Source organism: Solanum lycopersicum, chromosome 9 (genome assembly GCF_036512215.1).
Source record: "Solanum lycopersicum chromosome 9, SLM_r2.1".
Taxonomy (NCBI): Eukaryota; Viridiplantae; Streptophyta; class Magnoliopsida; order Solanales; family Solanaceae; genus Solanum; species Solanum lycopersicum.
In genome coordinates, this window is record NC_090808.1 from 67856101 (window position 1) to 67877444 (window position 21344).

General features: G+C 33.1%; 4 protein-coding genes across 8 annotated transcripts; 3 read left to right on the top strand and 1 right to left on the bottom strand.

The window, feature by feature from the left end:
- Positions 1 to 1562: 1562 nt before the first annotated feature.
- On the top strand, positions 1563 to 4307 carry BAM1 (beta-amylase). Its single transcript, NM_001247627.2, has 4 exons — positions 1563 to 2249; positions 2863 to 3073; positions 3153 to 3263; positions 3363 to 4307. Exons 1-4 carry the CDS (start codon positions 1636 to 1638, stop codon positions 4167 to 4169), a joined length of 1743 nt encoding a protein of 580 aa, NP_001234556.2. The 5' UTR covers positions 1563 to 1635; the 3' UTR covers positions 4170 to 4307.
- Positions 4308 to 5832: 1525 nt separating this feature from the next.
- LOC101247560 (late embryogenesis abundant protein 1) lies at positions 5833 to 7152 on the top strand. Its single transcript, XM_004247751.5, has 3 exons — positions 5833 to 5965; positions 6283 to 6420; positions 6707 to 7152. Exons 1-3 carry the CDS (start codon positions 5921 to 5923, stop codon positions 6788 to 6790), a joined length of 267 nt encoding a protein of 88 aa, XP_004247799.1. The 5' UTR covers positions 5833 to 5920; the 3' UTR covers positions 6791 to 7152.
- Positions 7153 to 8757: 1605 nt separating this feature from the next.
- On the top strand, positions 8758 to 18924 carry LOC101247860 (uncharacterized). 4 transcript variants are annotated; one of them, XR_011211448.1, is made up of 18 exons: positions 8758 to 9218; positions 10468 to 10526; positions 10868 to 10949; positions 11104 to 11171; positions 11681 to 11750; positions 12395 to 12476; positions 12850 to 12914; positions 13135 to 14161; positions 14275 to 14333; positions 14413 to 14459; positions 15174 to 15219; positions 15328 to 15407; positions 15778 to 15891; positions 16641 to 16722; positions 17310 to 17435; positions 17851 to 17931; positions 18159 to 18508; positions 18713 to 18924. XR_011211448.1 is itself a non-coding variant. In XM_069288760.1 (18 exons), exons 1-18 carry the CDS (start codon positions 8913 to 8915, stop codon positions 18782 to 18784), a joined length of 2592 nt encoding a protein of 863 aa, XP_069144861.1. In that variant the 5' UTR covers positions 8758 to 8912; the 3' UTR covers positions 18785 to 18924. The 4 variants fall into 4 exon arrangements, 2 of the variants coding, with proteins under 2 accessions (XP_069144861.1, XP_004247800.1); XR_011211449.1 differs by having other exon boundaries at positions 13135 to 14157; positions 14271 to 14333; XM_069288760.1 differs by having other exon boundaries at positions 18383 to 18508.
- Positions 18925 to 18976: 52 nt separating this feature from the next.
- On the bottom strand, positions 18977 to 20491 carry LOC101265866 (uncharacterized). Of its 2 annotated transcripts, none has more exons than XM_004247891.5 (2): positions 19600 to 20491; positions 18977 to 19497 (listed from the first exon to the last, which is right to left on the bottom strand). In XM_004247891.5, exons 1-2 carry the CDS (start codon positions 20036 to 20038, stop codon positions 19262 to 19264), a joined length of 675 nt encoding a protein of 224 aa, XP_004247939.1. In that variant the 5' UTR covers positions 20039 to 20491; the 3' UTR covers positions 18977 to 19261. The 2 variants fall into 2 exon arrangements, with proteins under 2 accessions (XP_004247939.1, XP_025888619.1); XM_026032834.2 differs by having other exon boundaries at positions 18977 to 19493; positions 19600 to 20454.
- Positions 20492 to 21344: the final 853 nt, after the last annotated feature.

Genomic DNA, 21344 nt, shown 5'->3' on the forward strand with positions numbered 1-21344 from the left:
CAGCGAATTATACAATTATATATGTATAGCAAATTATACAGTTTTATGTTTGCTATGGAGCGCAATTATGCAAAGTTTGCTATAACATACAAATATGAATTTTTTGTTTGTTATATGTGAAAATTCAAAAATTAATACTCAGAACAAATTTTGAATTCAATATGATTATATTATAGTAATAGTAAAATAAAAGTGATAAATTGAAAATATTTCTAATGCATTTTATGATATTTCCTTTCTTTTTCCATAGTCAATATCAATTATTTTCGAGGACCACCAATAAATAATAAATAAATTAAAAAGTGTAAAATAATGTGATTAATATAACTGAAAGAAAAAATAGAAAAAAAAAAGAGAGATATATATGCCAAATTTTACGTGGCTCCTTTTAATAAATTCACCGTCCAAAAACCACCACGTGTCACATCAAAATTATCTTCTTTACTTTCTTCCAAAAATAATTTATATTTTACGTTTCGTGTACCTAAATGTAACCATAAAAAAAAAAAAAAAAAGGGACAAAATACTTCGTTTTCCATTTTCACCGGCACCTTATTCTTTATGCCACGTGTCCAATGACGAATAGTAAATTTTTTTAAAATAATAATGCCTAATTGAAGAAGAGATGACAATTAAATGAAAATATTATTATACTTTTATTTAGTCAATTAACACTATTGGAAAGTAACGTCGATAACAATAATAATATATTCAGTATTATATTATTGAGTTTTTTTTAAAAAAAATTTAGACTTTTATATCAAAGATATATGATGATTGATTAAAAAACAATAACAAATGGTTATTAAATATTATTATAATTAAATTATATAAATAAAATATAATAGAAGAGAAAAAAATAAGAGTAATATTAAGCCCCGGACAAAACAAGACAACAAGTCCATACACTCCCGAGTCTCATCTATTAACCTTTTAACATAGTTAATATCTTACACGCTTTACTATTTAGGTATACGTCTTTGATAAATTGTAATATTATCGTGTTTTGTTTAATTACTTCATAAATTACTATTTTTTCCGCCTAAGTACTCTACTTTTTTTGAATTCGTTCATAATCTAGACCTTTCATATCTCCATATCGATGCATTCGTGTATCTGCTCATCACATACTCCAGCCATCTCGATATTATTTTCCGTATCTTATTTTCCTCCGACTCTATGAAGTTAAAATCAAATCTTTCTGTTAACTTTCTCAATTTATTCGTGAATAATAATTCACGGACGTGAAGTAAGTAACTCTAAAACACCTTATCGCTCCATTACTCTTCCCATACTTGAGCTACATGAACCTTCACGCGTCTCCAAATATCCACCGTCCATTTCACGTGATCAAAAGCAATCTTAACCGTCGCCTCCGCCATCGCTCGTTCTTCGCCACGTGTAGTTACTTACACGTGTCATTAATTTAACGGTCCTATTTATCTTTATATATCTTATTATCTAGAGTTTCTATTTTTTATTTTTACTTGTATACTCTATAAATAATCCACAATTTCAACTCCTCCTTCTCCATTTTTCTCCATCAATTTGGTGAACAAAACAAAAAAAAAAATTAAAAAAATTCATCATTTTTAATCTGCAAAAAAAAAAATTAGTTATAATATTATTATTATTATGGCAATGAGTCTGCCACACCAGATCGGTGCCTTATCAGGAACATCGCTCACGGCGGAAACCGGTGGAGTTTCATGCGAAGTTCCGGCGAAGGGGAGTTCAGCTACATCAGCTATGTGGAGAACACCGATGACGAATTTAAAAGTATCGGTGCAAAAAACAGGAAATGAAATTGACAGGGTGTCGCCGTCGCCGTCGCCGCCGATGAGTCCGATGATGGGAGGAGGAATGCGACCGGATTTATCGGTAGCGTGTCAAGCGTTGATGGAGGCTCAGGTAGAGGAGGTAGTTGAGAGAGAATATAAGGTTAGGAATTCGTCGGAGAAAGAGAAAGGTGTTCCGGTGTTTGTTATGATGCCGTTGGATAGTGTGAAAACGGATCATACTGTGAATAGAAAAAAGGCGATGAATGCGAGTTTACAGGCGTTGAAAAGCGCCGGTGTGGAAGGGATTATGATGGATGTGTGGTGGGGATTGGTGGAGAGAGATGCACCGGGAGAGTATAATTGGGGCGGTTATGCTGAGCTTATGGAAATGGCGAAAAAACATGGACTCAAAGTTCAAGCTGTGATGTCTTTCCATCAATGCGGTGGTAACGTCGGTGATTCCTGCACGTATGTATATTTTCTCCGATGCTATTTTTAATTCGTTTTAACTGCAAATTTGTGATTACCAGATTCAAAATCTAGATCTGTTATAATGAATACCGTCAAATCAAACATGATATAACTCGCATCTCAAAAGCTAATTCGAGATATTTTCACATCGGATGTGGCCTGACTATCATAACATGTCAAATTAGTATTTTATCGTAGTTTAACCTCACAAAAAGCTAACTTAAAAGGGAGAAGCATTGCTCGAAACGAGTGGAGAGATATCATTCCTCGTCGAGGTGGTAAATCTCTTCAACAAATACTTTTAGATAAAAGATTCATAGGATCTGGAAAAGATTAAAGAAGAAAGTTCAAAAAAAGGTTAGTGGATAGTGAGAATATGCTCCTTTATATGTGTGCTAAATGAACTATTTAAAGTAACTATATTTTATCTGGAAAGATAAATGACTTTATAATAGATTGGAATCAACCTGAATAGCATAAAATGGAATATGGAAGATTCATGAATAATTCAATTATCTTTGTTTAATTTTCATTCGAGTTCTGTTATGCGTTTTGATTTCTACTAATCGCGATGTATAGGCGTTGCTTAAGTAGATTTTTGAAATTTCAGGATCCCTCTTCCGAGGTGGGTTGTTGAGGAGATGGAGAAGGATCCAGATCTTGCATACACAGATCAGTGGGGAAGGAGGAATTTTGAATATGTATCGCTTGGTTGCGATACACTTCCAGTTCTTAAAGGAAGGACTCCTGTTCAATGCTATTCTGATTTCATGAGAGGGTTTAGAGATAGATTTGAGAATCTCTTAGGTGATACCATTGTGGTAAGTGCTATGTTTTTTTCGAATTTTTGATCGAAGAGTAGAAGACTCACTTTTTTAATCCAAATGACGTGTGATATAGGAAATTCAAGTCGGGATGGGTCCAGCTGGTGAGCTCCGTTATCCATCCTATCCCGAAAAAGATGGAATATGGAAGTTCCCTGGAATCGGTGCTTTTCAGTGTTATGATAAGGTATAAAGCAAGTTCTGTTTTCTATGGTGTGTTTTAGTGTTTAACGTCGTCATTATTACTGATGATTTGTTCTGTTAAATGTATTGTATCGCGTTGCAGTACATGATCGGTAGCTTACAGGGTGCAGCGGAAGCATTTGGTAAGCCTGAATGGGGACACACCGGTCCAACCGATGCTGGTGAGTACAACAATTGGCCAGAAGATACAAACTTTTTCAAGAAGGAAGGTGGTGGATGGGATAGTCAATACGGGGAGTTCTTCCTCACTTGGTATTCTCAAATGCTTTTGAACCATGGCGAGAGGATACTGCAATCATCCAAGGCGATATTCGAGGACAAAGGTGTGAAGATTTCAGTTAAGATTGCAGGTATCCACTGGCACTATGGAACAAGGTCCCATGCCCCTGAGTTGACTGCTGGATACTACAACACTCGTAACCGAGATGGTTACCTTCCCATCGCCCAAATGCTTGCCCGCCACGGTGCAGTTTTCAACTTCACATGTGTTGAAATGCGTGACCACGAGCAGCCACAAGATGCACAATGTGCACCTGAGAAGTTGGTTAGGCAGGTGGCGTTAGCAACTCAGGAAGCTCAAGTTCCACTTGCTGGGGAGAATGCATTGCCACGATACGATGATTATGCTCATGAACAGATCCTTCAAGCGTCCTCGTTGAGCATCAACGATCAATCAGGTGATAGAGAGATGAGCGCGTTTACATACTTGAGGATGAATCCTGACTTATTCCATCCTGATAACTGGAGACGATTCGTTGCCTTTGTGAAGAAAATGAAAGAAGGAAAAGACGCTAACAAATGCCGCGAACAGGTAGAGAGGGAAGCAGAGCATTTCGTTCATATAACTCAGCCGTTAGTACAAGAAGCTGCAGTAGCCCTAATGCACTAAGCAAATCGTTGTCAAATAGTACTGTTTTAATTTGATCCTTTTAGCTAACATGAAGTTTTTCAACATGTTACCTGGATCTTATAGCTCGTTATCGTTGTTCTTAAATGTTTGTAAAACTGTTCATCGTGTAGTTTTTTTAAAGCTAGACATTATGTCTTAATGAAATGATACATAATTCAGTAGTAAATACACCTCTTCAATCCAAATATCACATATATGATTCTTCGTTCATTTGTTGACTGGTTGATGTTCGTTCGTTCTTAATTTTAAAATAACTGGAGAATCAAAGATACGTCTTTTTATACTTATTATAAAAATTTAAATTAATCGAGACGGTAAAAAGTTTAACATTGTTGATTGTTACATGATTTTCCTATACTTTGGTATGACATTTTTTTATATGTCAACCCATACCTTCTAAGCACATGATACGTGCACAAACTCGAGAATTTATTTTGTACTTTGCTTTAAGTAATGGCAAGTATTCATGTCCATAAGGTCTTCATGTGCTAGTGAAGTCTCTTTTACTTTAAAAAAATCGTTACGTTGCTATCGGAGATGAATTCAAAATTTTAATTTTTACAATCTATTATTTGTATTAATCTAACGTGTTTTACTACACATTAAAGCCAAAATTTCTAGATAAACTCACTCGTTACATTATAAATCTGCATTGATAGTGATTGTTGTTAAATATGATACGTCTGTCTAAACGTCACATATTATGTTTAAAAAATCTATTTTTTGTTACTTAATATCGTGTCTAAGTTTTGTGGCCAAGAAGAGTCATAAAAAAGTGTTTCACACGGATTTCCATTATAAAGTAATAAGACAATTTATAATAGCTGACTTTTAATTTTATTTCACACGACTCTTATGCACAAAATTATAAAAATCGTTTTTTTCCCCGTAAATATACATACACACTATTTCAACGTTTAATTATATTAACTTTTTTTTTATTTTCTTAAATTTCGTATTGAATCGTCGTCACATACATGCATATAAAGTAAAGTAGAAGTGGACATTAATGTTCAATAAGATGGTTAAGGACCATGTAAAAGTTAGGTATAAATTTTTTTTCCTTTTGTTTTGATTTATTGTGGATGAGAGGGTCTGAATATTCTAGTGTATGTTAAAAAGATGCCACTTTAATCACATAATTTAATTTTGATAATGAAAAATTAAAGCAAAATTTTTATAATATGACTTAATCATAAGAATTTTTATATATTTTATTTTGTTAAATATTATAATTTATAATATCTTTTACATACTTTTAAAATACATAACAGATAATAATTAAAATAGAGAGACTATTAAATTTTCAAAAATACACAATTTTTTTGATATAATATACACAGATTGAATTATAAGATATAATTTTTTTAATTAATGTAGTTTGATCAATAAGTTATGAAAATAATATCTTAAAGAAATATAAAGTATAATAAGTAAATTTTTATGATCCAATTCTCACGCATAGCGAGAACTTAATATTCTGTCCCTTTTTTGTTTTACAATTAAAATTATAATTGTCATTACCAAAGTTTGTATTAATTAACCACACGAAAACCAAGTCCAATGCAGAAAAAAATGGATCATCAATCAAATAAACCAATAAACTCTATAAATAGGTCTAATTAACCTATAAGATACTCAAAAAATATATAATATATCAAAGGTTAAAAAAACCATTTTTTTCTACTATTATTTTATTATAAATAAATTCTTTAAAATCAATAATCAAAATGTCAAATGCTCAACAAGCCGGTGAATACCACGGCCAAGCTCAGGTAATACTATAATAAATATTTGTTACGAATCAAAATTATTTTTATATTATCTAGACTTATAGTCTAGTAATATCAAAATAACGTAACCTATCAAGCCACGATCCCATGTGGTGCAAAATTAGAGTCATCATTATTATTATTATTGTTATTATTCTTTAGAATATCGACTTAAATTCTAATCGTATCAGTAATAATACTTTTTATATAATAGGTGTGAAATTTTTTTTCCAATTCTCGTTTTCCCTTTCCTTCGATCTTTTTTTGAATATAAGAAAATCAATTCAAAATTTAAATTTAACGAATAATAAATGAAACAGGCTAAGACCAAACAACTAGCAGAGTCAGCAAGAAATACAGCACATTCATTGGCTGATAAGGCTGACAATGCTACCCAAAATGCTCAACAATCTGTTCAAGAAAACAAAGATCAACTCAACCCTGGATTTCTTCAACAGGTAATATATTATCGAAATTTCGTTAAGAACGTTCAAAATTTAAAAATATATATGTAAAAAGTAATTGTCGCAAAGTGTAACTTAACCAAGATAAGTACATGTTAGCTACCTGACATAAAAAGTGAAAATATAAAAACAGTATAGAAGGTCTCTAAATTATCAGTATATATAAATTAAATTGCTTGAAAAATTATTAACACATTTTATACTTTTCACTTTTTTATTTTCCAAATTAATGATACTATGTCTAATAATTCTCTTATTTTATTTTATTATAATTATTCAGACTGGAGAGCAAGTGATCCATATGGCTCAAGGTGCAGTTGATGGAGTGAAGAACACACTTGGAATTGGATCAGACAAAAAGTGAAAAAGAGAAAATGAAATTAATTAATTAATTAATTAATTAATTAACACATTTATCAATTTATATATCTCAATTTTAATTAATTTTTCATTTAATTCTATGATTTTCACATATGCTTTAGATTATTAAGCATAAGTGAAAAAACATAATATTATTAGTTTGTGAGATCTCTCACCAAAAGAATTACAAAATTTAATTCTTATAAAGTGAGATGATTTTCATAGGTTTGGTTTAATTATTGTTTAACAATTCCATGCACCTTATATTGGTGTTATAGTGAATTTTGTTTTATTGATCGAGATTTCTCTCGTTAGAAATTCTCATTATAAGTACGTAATAAGAAAGTTTTATTTTGTTTTTGTTAATTGATATTTTTTGTTATTTGTTTTTGACTCGATTTACTGATTGATGGTGGAGATGCTCAACCACTTGAACAAGTCTCACTTATTTCAGAATTAAATAATACACTCACTTTTCTACTATCCTTTTTCATCTAAATGCCAAACGTATGTTGAGAAACAGAGTTTAAATTCGTGACGTGTATCTAATCGACACATCTTCTGCTGTACTCTTATGATATTATCATTATATTGAGATTTTTGACCGAAAGAAAATTATGAGAGACAATTTAGTTTTAGCACGTTCAATTTCTATCACAAGATTAAATACCTATATTTGTTTGCAGGTAATTTTTTAGAAAACCATTAATAAATTGAATTAAAACGATTATAATATTGAGAATCCTTCATATATTATTAGAATTTGCCTACGATTTATAAATAACTATAAACAATGCATCACCACCCTTTTCTAATGTTGCTATTATTATTTTTTCATTATGTGATATATATGATAATTTGTAAAAAAAACAAAAAATCATTATATAATAAGTAGATATCGTTATATAATATACGAACATATGCATCTTTTTATTTAACTTTATTACAAATATAAGTGTTTATATGTGGATATTTAAAATTAAAAAATGTATATAACGACTGAAGTAGAGTTAAATAATACGTTTATTACTATGCTGATTCAAAATAAATATATTTTTATAGGAATTTTTTGTAAAAACCAAGAAAATTGGATACTCCATATGTTAGATTATATGAATTACTTAGATATTTTATATTTAGTAATAATTTAATTTTAAAATATTTAGCTTATCTTAAATAATATAATATATAGGTAAAGAAATATTTATCATTTGGTTTAGATAAAAAAATTTCTTTTTTTCTTCTTTTTAAGGGCCCGTTTGGCCATAAATTTTCCAAATAATATTTGGAAAAAATTTGGCAAATAATGTTTGTCCATACAATTTGCCATTATTTGGCAAATATTTTTGGGAAATATCCCAAATTTCTAAATACTAGTTTTTTCTAGTATTTGGGCCAAATCTCATTATTTGGGATATTTTAAAAATTAAAAATTTACCCCAATCTTTTATCTTTTACAAAAACACCCTCTCTAGTAGTTGTTTGCGTTGTATTACATCATTTTTTACGTGAACACCAAAATAGTGATGAAATATGTAGTGAATATTAAATAATGATATGATTGTTGATGAAAATTATTAAAAATTGGCTTTAGGTAACAAAGTCATGTACTTTGTCTACTTCACGATGTATGAAATAATTCTTGTTGCACTCACTCCAAATTACCACATTGCTTTAGTGTCATGGACATTATTTGTTATTGTTGTAACGAACATTCATTGACTTGTAATACAAACTTTTAGTTAGTTTTGATAGTTTTTAAAACTTGTGTGTATAAATCATATTATTCTAAAAAGGTGAAATATATTTCCCAAATTTTATGGCCAAACACATGGTGAAATTTCACCCAAATTTTCACTCAAATAATATTTGCCAAGAATGTTTGGAAATATATGGCCAAACGCTAGCTAAATTTCGTATCAAATCAAACTAACTCATATTAAAATAAAATCAAAAAAAAAAAAGATATCTGGAAGAAACTGGATAGTTTCCCATAAAAGAAATAATAAAAAAATCTTCTCTTAGATTCTTTTGCTTTAACACTGGACAATTTTTTCTTTCCCAAAATCTCCTCAAATCAACCACTTAATTACACCTTACTGCCACTTCATCTTCACTCTCCTCCCATGGCTACTCTGCAAACTCATCTCCAGTTTCCCATCTGTTCTTCACCAAGATTGTTTCATTTCAAGAACCCCAATTCAGTTTCTTTCTCAAAAAAGCTTTTTTTCTCAAGAAAAGTTAATGGGTTGTTTAGTTATTCTAAATTTGGTGCAAAAGATTCATTCTTTTGTTGTAGTCAAACTAGTGGTGAAATTTTACCCCTTTCATCAGCTCAGAAGGAGAAGGAGACTAGTGAAAGGCCTCCTTTTGATATCAATTTGGCTGTCATTCTTGCTGGTTTTGCTTTTGAAGCTTATACTAGTCCTCCAGTAAATTCTCAATCTTTATATGTTCATTTTTATGTTTTTCTCTGCTCAGTTGGTTGGTTATCAAACTTGTTGAGGGACTCAATTTTTTACCCTGTAAGCCCCTACCTTATTTTGAAAATTGAAACATTGAAATAATAAATTGAAAAATAGATTCTGATAGATAAGGTCTTTCGGGTATAGTCTCTCTACCTCTACGAGATAGTGGTAAGGTCTGCATGCAAGGGGAAAATGAAAGTGCATTCCTGTGCACCAGTTGAAAAAAGGAGCTTTGGAAGCTTACCTTATTATTATATTAAAATGGGAAATCTACCCTCCCGGACTCCTCTTGTGGGATTTTGTTGTTGTTCATTGTATTCTGATAGAGAAAATGGTATTGAGGTGTAGTTGATTGGCTAAAAAAATCATATCTTTTTTGTAAATAAGAGTGTTGATAGGTATGTAGTTGTTCATTTTTCTGTTTCTTTCTTTATTAATTAATTGAAAATGGACTTAAATAGAGTGTATGGATATTGAGGATTCTTGTAGTAGATAACTCCAACTAGCTTGGAATTGAGGTGTAGTTGATTGATTGGCTAAAAGTTTCTCTCTTTTTTGTAAATAAGAATGTTATGTATGTAGCTGTTTATTTTTCTGTTGCTTTTTTTTTAATAAATTGAAAATGGACTCGAATAGAGTAAATGGATATTGAGGATTCGTATAGTGGACTCCAACTAGTTTGGGGTTGAGTTGGAGTTGATTGATCGACTGTTGATTCATTTTTTGTATATAAGCATGATGATATTAGCTGTGGATTGGAGGAATTGCTTGCCAAAGTATCTTGCATTGTGGGTTCTTTCGGTTTGGCAGTGTAGAAGTCATAGCGGACATGCTTGTAAAGTATGATTTTCTGCTGCCTTAAAGTTGTGATCTTTGAGTGTCAGTAATTCGTTTTCATTCGTATTATTGTTTTGGCATCTTATCACTCTGTTGTGATTCTAGTTTAGAAATGAACATAAATGTGCTTCCCCTATAGTAGTCATACCCCACATACTCATGATAGTAAATGAAGGGAATATTTTCATTATAAACATATATAAGGTGATGATCACTTGCCTAACTGGATTTTCGTTGAACTAAATTTTGCTTAGAAGTAAATTAGGCTTGCAAGTATTCTACAAATCTATAAATGTTTATGTAGCAAATGGTAATTAAGCAGTTGAATTGTTTTCCAAGTCTGATCCAATTTGCTTTGTTTGACATTGCTTGTCAGGACAATGTCGGAAAGCTTGAGGTGGATGCGGCTAATTGCAAAACCATATTTCTTTCAGAGTATGTAGTTGTTTTCTTTCTACTGAAATAGTAAACTTAAACTGTAGGAACTTGAGTTATAGGTTAAATTGGTCGGATCAAGTAAAGGGCACACGTATGTTCCACTGGTGAAGGCTATGAAGAGTGCTCATATCTGATTGTTTTTGTCTCATTCAGCTAGTGTGATTTTCTTTTTCTTTTAAATCAAAATCAACTTAGACAATATTTCAGTTTGCCGAAAACTAGATTCATGCATGTGCAACTGCAAATGAGTTGGATATGCCTGTTTCATTCGAAGGTAGTAGGATTTGGCGTGGATCATGATTGATAATTCTCTCTCATAATTGACAACCATCTTCCAGGTCATTTGTGCGTGAAATTTATGATGGCCAGTTGTTCATAAAGCTAAAGAAAGGTCTCAATTTACCTGCTATGGATCTTTGGGTAAGGTTTCTACCATTTAATATTAGCAAATGATCAAATTTCAATTGAAACGTGCCTTACTGTACTTTCCTTATTCAAATGATTGCTTCTTATGCATTTATTTAATCTGCTGACTCCTGTTTTAATTTAATTGCCTACTCTAACCAAATTTCAGGGAACGAGTGATCCGTATGTGGTGTTACAGCTAGATAGTCAAGTTGTCAAAAGCAAGGTGAAATGGGGGTAGGTAGTTGGTCATGTGTTAAACTGCAACCTTCTACTCTTTTCAGTCAGAACTTCTCTAGATCTTGTAGGTTTACTTAACAATGAGTCAGGTTCGTTGCATGTCGTCAACGTGTTCCTGTGCAAGTATTGCTTGCATAAGCCGAATGATAAAGTAACTAATATGAGAGTCTATTATGGTTACTAAATTCAGTCTTCTCTTCTGTTTGAGCAACGTATCAAATTTTTAGCAAAAACTTATTCTGGATTTAGTAAAATACAATTATTTTTCATCCATAACTCATATTCTATTGTTATCTTGAGTGTGATTATTCCACCAGTATCTTATTTGAAGTTCCATGCTTCTTTATCCTTTTAATTTGTCATCGAGAAGGCAAAAGGTCTACAATTGCTATTTTCTGTTGGAGAATAAAGCTATCCTTTTCTTTGTTCAAATTATGCACTATTTCAATCTTGAAACATAATCCAATAACGGAAAAAATGTTAATTTCATGAATTAATGTTTGCAGGACAAAAGAGCCAATGTGGAATGAGGAGTTTGCTTTAAATATTAAGCAGCCACCTCTGTATGATCTTCAGGTTGATAACTTGAGTTAATCCTTTCTCTCTAATAGTTTATTAATTAAAGGATAGCATTCCAGAAACTGTAACATTTTGCTTTTGAAATACGACTTCAATTTGCTGTAACTTAGCTCTTCCACATTAGGAAGTTTACGACACGGTATGTGGTACACCAAATCTCCTAATGATAAATGAGCAGTTCTGGTAAGATATGCAACTTGAAAAGCTTTAAGCTAACACTGCTAAATTAACTGTCTTCTGACTGACTGCTAATTCAATTATGAACGTGTATGTGAACTTCCCATATCCAACAATGTCTTTCTTGCTGAATGCTAGTTTTTCATTTCTACTTCCTGCTGAGATCCATAGTATTAACCAAATTGGAACAAACAGAATCAGTCTTTTAAGGTTATCGGCCTCGGACTAGAACTTACGGACTCGGAACTGCACATCTTGCTTTATGTTGTCTAAGATATCCATAAGAGTCTGCTTCTGTCTTTTTAGCTGCAGTCTTTAAAATGAGGAACAACTTATTTTTTCGTTATTTTTACCGTTATCTGCTCATTAGAGGACTTTCGGATGCAGTATGCTGGCATGACATGTTTTTAGGTGCTCTTATTTCTCGATTCCAGATCTGATGAATTATTCATTACTACTGTCAGATTGCAGCTTGGGATGCAAATCTGGTGACTCCACATAAACGCATGGGAAATGCAGCAGTTAATTTGGAACATCTCTGTGATGGTACGAGCTCAAGAAATGGTTCTCGTGATATATTGTGCTTCAAATAATTGTCTAGTTATCATGTTGGCTAAAATTTCATTCATGTAAATAAGGTTTGGCTTCCTTTCCAACTTATCCCATGAAAATGGGGGAAGAAGTTAAGAGTTCATTTTCAGTATGCATTTTGGTTGTGTTTTGATGACTACGTTGAAGGTGTCTCATTGCTCATAAAACAAATTGACAAAGGAAGAACACTTAAAGGAACCAAATTAGTTTCAATAGTTATATACTTCTGAATACTGTCATAACTGATATGAGAGCTGACATAAGGATTAGGCTGATATACAAACATTGATGTTTTAATTTGTGAAAATAACAAACATGTGTTTTCTAGGAGATTCTCATAAACTGCTGGTTGATTTGGATGGAATGGGCGGTGGTGGGAAGATAGAGATAGAGGTAAGTTGATTTGAATCTGGAGGCATATTCAAGGTTCAAGATCGCTAAGACCTTCATTTTACGAGGATTTATCAGACCATCACATTATTTTGATGTGTACACTCTATAGCTGATTAGTATGCTAATCTTAACTTCAGAATATCCTTCTTAAATGATACTCAATTTGACCATTGTTTATCCAATTCGAGATTCCACTAATTGTCCTACTAACATGATACAGATTAAGTACAAGAGTTTTGAGAAAATTGAAGAAGAAAAGAAGTGGTGGAACATCCCAATCATTACAGAATTTCTAAGAAAAAACGGGTTTGAGTCTGCTTTGAAGACAATTCTTGGTTCCGAGACTGTTCAAGCTCGACAATTTGTACAGTTTGCGTTTGGACAGATGAAGCTACTTAATGATGCATATAATGATTCAAATAGCAGCAGCAGTCCTGTCCTGGAATCAGATGTACTACCGGAGTCGCAGCAATCATCCAACTTGGATGACTCAAGCATGCCCCCAGCATCAGAAATCTCAAATAATTTGAAAGACACCAAAGTTGATGGTGAAGTGAAGCTTAATCGTGATGGAAGTGACGTAACCGATGAACATGATTCCCCTGGTACTAAAATTTTAGAGAGCTTTCAATCAGATAAACATTTCTGGAAGAATTTTGCTGATACCGTCAATCAAAAAGTTGTTCAAAGACTTGGTCTCCCTGCTCCTGAGAAAATAAAGTGGGATAATCTTGACTTGTTAAATAAGATTGGATTGCAATCACGAAAAGACGCGGATGCAAGTTATGTTGAATCTGGTCTTGCAACTCCTGATAAACGAGAAAATGTTAATGGTAGTGCATCAACTGAATCACCTATTCTTAATAACATTCAGTCATCACTTCCAGATATCAAGAAGGTGACACAAGACTTATTGCGTCAAACTGATACCATTTTGGGAGCATTGATGGTTCTAAATGCCACAGTTTCTCAATTCAACAAAGGAGCAGGCCTTTTCGGAAAGGGTGATGCTAAAGAAGATTCTTCAACTGGACTGGAAAATGACATCCTTTTATATCCCATGAATAAAGATGGAATAGTGTTGGATGAGAAGAAAGCTGAGGAGATGAAGTCTCTTTTCTCAACAGCGGAGACTGCCATGGAAGCTTGGGCACTGCTAGCTACTTCATTGGGACATCCGACATTCATCAAATCTGAATTTGACAAATTATGCTTCTTAGATAATGAGTCAACTGACACAGAGGCAAGTTCATATGTTGCTGGCTATGAGTTCTTAGTTTCTAATGTATCTTAGATCTGATTCATTTGATCCAAGGAAAGCTATTCTACTGATTTTGGATTCTGTAAGACTTGCAGGTAGCGCTCTGGCGTGATTCAGCAAGGAAACGGTTAGTTGTTGCTTTCAGGGGAACAGAACAAGTAGGTTCCGGTGTTAAACACATCTTTAAAACTTGTTGATTTAGCTTAGTTGTGGATAACCGGTTTTTCTTTTATCCAGACAAAATGGAAGGATCTTGTGACGGACTTGATGCTAGTTCCTGCAGGGTAAAATCACAAATCTGTACAAGCACAGGCTGGCTTTAGTTTTTCTTTCTTTCTCTACTTTGCCCTTCTGGTTTCTCTGTACTACTAAGATGTTTTTCCTATCACAGTAAACAGATTCTCCTTCCGTTCAATTTGTTTGTCTTACTTTCCTTTTTAATCCGTTTCGAAGAGAATGTCTCTTCCTTTTCTGAAAACTCTTTCATTCTAACTTTCCACATGACATGTTTAAGACCACAAGATTACAGTCATTTTGGTACATTCTACATATCATAATTTAAGACCACAGTATTCAAAAGTCTTCTTTACTTTCTTAAACTCTGTGCCAAGTCAAAACCAGTCAAACAAATCGAAACGGAGGGTGTAATTTTTTCTTCTCTAAGTCTCTGAAAGTGTACTTTTATTGAAATACAACTCTTTACTATGCTGAAAGAAACATTTCCTTTTTCTTAGAGGAATAGGAGTAGAAGATAACCTTCCATCCTACATTATTAAGTTTAGACTGCAAATACCATCATATCTAAAGGTTTTCCTGAAAAAAGTTTTAACTTCGAACATAATTTGAAACAACAAGAAATAGCCAAACACTTTGGTAATTTTGAATATGAATTGTACGTTCTTGCATCTTCATTATTCGGATGTTGTACAGAAACTTTAGATGGTTAAGCAACCACTGTCCATTTTATTTCGCATCCTGAGTTGTCTCCTACTCTGCAGGTTGAATCCTGAAAGGATAGGCGGGGACTTCAAGGAAGAAGTTCAGGTGGCACTGAAATTCTTACTTTTCTATCTCTTAGTGCCTGAAATATGAATGTATTCTACTTATATTTATAATTTTTCTAATTATCAGAACCAGAGATTATTTTTGTAGGTTCACAGTGGTTTCCTAAGTGCATATGATTCAGTTAGGATTAGGCTCATCTCGCTTATCAAAAAAGCAATTGGCTACCAGTAAGTGGACTGTTAAACAAAACTGTACAACATTGTTCCTCCTTTCCTATGTCTCTTTCGTACCTTCAAGTAGAAGTCGTGTCAAATATTTCTACAAGTCTATACTAAGTGGACTCGTGTCATGAGCTTAGTGTTACACTCCCAACTCTTAAAACTTGTTATGCGCTTTTGCTTTACTGAGATGTCTAGACCTGGCTTAGTCTTTTTTCTTCTGTTTATCCTTCTTTTCGTGTGGGTCTTGTTGCTGCTACTGTACATCTTATTCTTTGCCTTCTTCGCGGTTTCTTCTTTTTCTCTGTTTATGATGTACTTACTTCACCACTAAACATTGACGTCACATCGCTTATTACAATTTTAATGTATTTTCCAGGGATGATGATCTTGACACGCCAAACAAATGGCATGTTTACGTGACTGGCCATAGTCTTGGTGGTGCATTGGCTACTCTTCTCGCTCTTGAACTATCATCAAGTCAACTAGCTAAGTGAGCTCCTCCTTTTCTCTGCTTGTATCTGTAGCTTGTTTCCCATCCATTCTATATAATTTACCATTTACCAGCATCTCGCCAATAGGGCATGCATGTTTGGTTTTCTGCTTTGTATTTAACATGTTTGTAGTGTTCTTTGAGAATTTGAAATGCCTTACTTGAGCAGAGGGTCTATGGAAAACAACCTCTCTATCTCTACGAGGTAGGGTAACGTTTGCATACACTCTACCCTCCTTAGACCCCACCTGTGGACTGTTTTTTTTTTTTTTAAGAGCAGAAGTTGTAGAATTGTTGGTAGAATCCTATCAAATGTAGTTTCGATGCTAGTTACGTAAATAAACCTAACCATGGACTTGTATTCCAGTCTTATATCTATACTGATCAGTATTTGAATGTGTGACATTTTGTACCCAAAACTAATGTGCTACCAAGCTGCAGCACATCCCTTCAATTGTTCCATGTTGCCACTTTGATATCTTCTCTTGATGGTTTCATCCTTTTGACCAAATTGGACTTGTAGGTCCCCAAGTATTGTGATTGCTAAGTTGCTTGCTGCTTGTTCCATCATAATAGAACATCTTGCAAATTAAGGAGTTAGTGCAAAAAGAACGTCTGCAATTGTTAAATACAAATTTTCGGGCTGCCCTTGTTCTTGAAGTACTTGTGGAGAAAAACCAAGTCCTCCATCTCTAATCATGCTAACACTACATACGTGACCGTCTTATCTTTCTTGTTGGTTGTGTTAGGCGTGGAGCTATACGTGTGACCATGTACAACTTTGGATCTCCAAGAGTTGGAAACAAAAAGTTTGCTGAAGTTTATAATGAGGTATTATTTACTCTCTGCAGAAGTGAAGTGCTTATGTTGAGACTAACTATATTCTATAGCCATTTTGGTCTCACCATTCATTTATGACAATCTTTTGTAGTTATAAATTAAACGATCTTTATTTCTGAAACAAGTTAACAAAGGCAAAATAACAAACAAGAACCAAGAAAAGAAAGAATATACCGACACACTAATAAATACATACAAGCTGGTTCACATACTCAGCCTTACCTAATTAGCTCTCCTCAATAACACTGGATGAAAATGATTTTTGATGTTCTCTCTCGGTCTCTCCTATGGAGGTGGCTTGTCATAAATGAAGTGTGAAACTCTTGAACATGCTATTGAATATGCATTGGTGCGTTGTCTAACATGTCAGACCAACTTTTAGCAAGTTTGAGCCATAATCAGATGCCTTATCACATTGTTTGCCGATAGTTCATGGGAATTTCTTGCCTGTTCTTCTATTGTGACGTGGTGAACGGCTGTAACTAAATCACTTTCGCCTGCTTTGGAATCATACTGAGAGCTTAATTTTGTTAAATTCTGAGTGACTCTATATAATTAAGTTGCTTCTTATATTGTAGAAAGTTAAGGACAGCTGGAGGGTTGTAAATCACAGAGATATAATACCAACAGTTCCTCGCTTGATGGGCTACTGCCATGTTGCTCAACCTGTTTATTTGGCAGCTGGAGATCCGCAAAACACAATGGTGAGTAGATTTCATTTTCTCACTTTTTACACTATAAAACGTTGGATTGGCAGAATGTTGGCACTGTTAAGGAAGTTGTGTTTTCCCGTTAGAGATTAAAGTGGAAAAATGTGTCGGATGGTTAGCTTAACCTGAAGGAAATCACAGAAGGTTCAAAACAATTGACCTTTGTTATTTCTTCTATAAAACTATTAACTCAATTGCTCGAAGTAACTTTTTGATATTTTCTTCATAGTGTAGGTAGAAAGTATCAAGAAGTACTATGTCATTCTTACTTATTATGTATGGGAACCTACTATCGTTACCTCCCTGGAAAAAGTCGGAAAGAAAATATGATCATTTTTTACATCATTCCTTTTATACGTGAAAGGAGCTTGTTGTTTAACTATATATGTCTCGGCACATCACATTTCAGGATAATGTGGAACTCTTGGAAGATGGTTACCAAGGTGATGTTATCGGAGAGGCCACACCTGATGTTATTGTCAGTGAATTTGTATGTTTCTCCACCTTTGTTCTCCTGTATCTTTAGTTCCTTCGTTTTGGTTCTGTGCTCCATTTCATCCATTCGTGATTTGTTCTATTAAGATCTTCAACTGTTAAAATTGTACTGCTACTTACCGTACATTTGACCAATTGAGACTTCTGTTTATTCATTTTGTTCAATACTTCGCCTAATGGAGAGTCTCCTTGAGGCATAAGCTTATCAATTCACTCCATTAGGTTGAAGCCATGTTGCTCGGAGTTTTGTGTTGGATCCTTCAAAAGCTATGCATTGTTAGGGGATCCGAGACAGGTTTGGCAACATTTTTGGGAGGTCCGAGCAAGAATTGCGGGAGGGGAGCTTGTTCTGAGTTATTTTTGCTATATGGAACACATTTCCTTTTTATTTAAAGGTAAAGAACTCTTGATAATCTCGCGATTACTTATCGTAACGTTTTGTGCAGATGAAAGGTGAAAAAGAACTTATTGAGAAAATACTGAACACAGAGATTAACATATTTCTAGCAATTAGAGATGGAAGTGCACTTATGCAGCACATGGAAGACTTCTATTACATCACTCTATTAGAGGTATTACCATTCTTGTAGCTATGTTGCTCGAACTCGTCAAAAATGTCGACACGTACATGTCAAATCCTCCAAAAGTAGTGGACTTTTGAGTATCCGACATGTGTGCTGCAACATTTTTGAAGAGTTTGAGTAACATACGTATCCAACATGATATGTACTTAAACATTTTTTTTTCTTTAATGTTTTTCTAATTCTTTTTTCCAGAATGTGAGATCAAACTACAGAACTGTTCCAAGGCCACAACTGACAGAAGAGAAGAACATATCGATTGGCTAAAATGGAAATTATCCAAATTCATTAATGTTGATGTTTTAATTTCCAAAGGTTGTAAATAACAATAACACCAAAAAATTGGCTACATTTATTGTATATATGTACTGATTTTTATCTATGTCAATTGTACATTTCTTTGGTCATTTATGTTAATTGTTACAAAATTTTAAATGATAGAATAATGAGAACAAGTAATTGTTCTAAAATAATTGTCTTGAACTAAAAATAGAAGGAAAAAAAAATACACTTCACAAACAATAAAGAAATGGCATGAAAGAAACATACAATCTAGAGAACCACCACTTCTTCTATATTTTACTAACCAATAGTATCATTACTACCTAGATCTTTGACAGATAAAATCGTTCGATCATTAATCAGAGGTTTCGAGATTTAAACTATGAGTATAGTGAATATCTCGATAAGGAGTTCTAGTTTCACTTAATGTTGAATTAAAAAAAAAAAAACTAATACTACCTTTTACATATGCAAGCTTTTTGAAAGATTCTTAGAAAAATTTGTTGCTTTCATATTATAGCTCATGATTTTCAAACTTTGCCTTAAAATGTCAACTTCCCTTTCCCTCTTGAGCTCTTGTTGTTCCTTTGAAGCTATTTCCTCTTTTAGAAGTGCAATTTTTTCCTCTTTTTCTTTCAACTCTTTATGCATCTCCTCTAATAATTCCATTTGTTCTATTTTCCAACATAGTCCTCTTCCTAGTCAAACAAGATCAAAACACATTAGAAGGACAAAACAAGACGACTTGTAGACATAACAACTGTTCGTTGAGTGACTAATCTGATGAAATTCAAACGTACCTTGATTTGTCCTATGAATAAGTTCATCAAGCTCAATCTTGATAGCAAAATAAAGTTGTTTCCACTTCTCTATTGCTTCATCTCTTCTAGCTTCTTCATTCCTAATTTGCTCCAACAAATAACTTGTTGCTAATTCATGCCACTCTTTATCTTCTTTTACACACAAATTCTCTATAGCTTTACACTTGTCTTCTTCATCTTTTTCTTCCAAGTTTTTCTTCAACTTCTTCACTTCCTCTTTTAGCTTCTTCTTTTCCTTCTTCCATTCTGCTTCTTTCAATGCAAATATGATCATCTCTTGTGCATTGACTTGACTCTCATATTCCCTCATACACATAATTTCATTCACCTCACCTTGAAGAAACCTTACATTGTATTTCAACACTTCAACCACTTTGTCTTTTGGTTGGCTTTTGTCCTTGGTTTGAAAACTTCCCATTTCTTATAATCCCTAAAAGTCTCCTATACTTTTAGTAGTTCTAGTTTTGTGTATATATAGATAGTGTGTGTGTGTGTTGGGGGGAGTGTTGTAAGATGTATGTGTGATAAATTAGTCACAAATCTTAGGTAAGGAAACTTCTTTTTTCAAAATTAGGTGGAGTCTTGTAAAATTCGAAGACTGAAACACGATACAAGTAAAAGTCTGATATTTAAGTGAAGTATATAAAGCGCGATCGACTCTAGGAGATTTCTATATTATCAAAAAAAATACAAACACTTGGTACAATACATTAACAAAAATGCATTAAAGGGTATGTTAGATCAATAAGAATAGAGTATGGGACAACATGATTATTATTTTTTTTTATGAAAAAAGGAGGCTCCTACCATGCAATATGAAGTGATGGCACTAAATGATACAAAGAGAGTTTTGTACTGATTTTTGTTTTGTGGCTCTTGCATCAATTCAATTATTATTAATATACATACTGTGAAAGATGCCTTGTATGAAAAAAACAAATAAATTAGAGAAGTCACATTTCAAGATATTGACATGAATGAATGACATAATGTGTCTATTGGGGAATAAAATCCACATATTCCAAAAAATCACATGTACATCATTTTGGAGCCTCTTCATCAAGGTGGGGGTGGGGTGGGGTGATTGGGTGGGTGGGGGCTTCATTTAAAATTTAAAAGGAATTTAAGTTATACGCGCTATCGCAATAATCACTTATAACAGGTTATTCTTTTATTTTTTGAATTATAGTATTATGCGTGATTAAAGATTTAAAACTTATATATCATCTATCGACGAAATTATACATTTCGAAATTTACCAAATAAAATCTAGGTTTTAAAAAAAGTTGTGTGGGGGGTAGTATGGGGGAAGAGTTTTGGAGCCTCTTGATAATCGAATTTAAGTTATATACATTATCGCGATAATCACAATATTATACTTAATCATAGATTTAAAACTTATAAACTAACAGTGTATCGAAGTTATACGTTTCTTAAATTTACCTATTTTTAAATATGTTGTGGGGGTGGGGTGGGGGAGGGGTAGCATGGGGAAAGAGTTATTGTATTATACATCAAATTTTTGTACATATTTTGCCAGCTATTAAAGGGGCCTGCAATCTTTGCTGAAAACATGGGAAACATTATTGACAAAAGAATATTTCTTTGAATATTATGCCTTTGTATTCATCTCAAACTTTGACCACCAGATGGAGCATGGATTTAACTAGTTCAGTATTTTCGATACGAAATATAAATAATAAAGTCCGAAGCAAAGACAGATG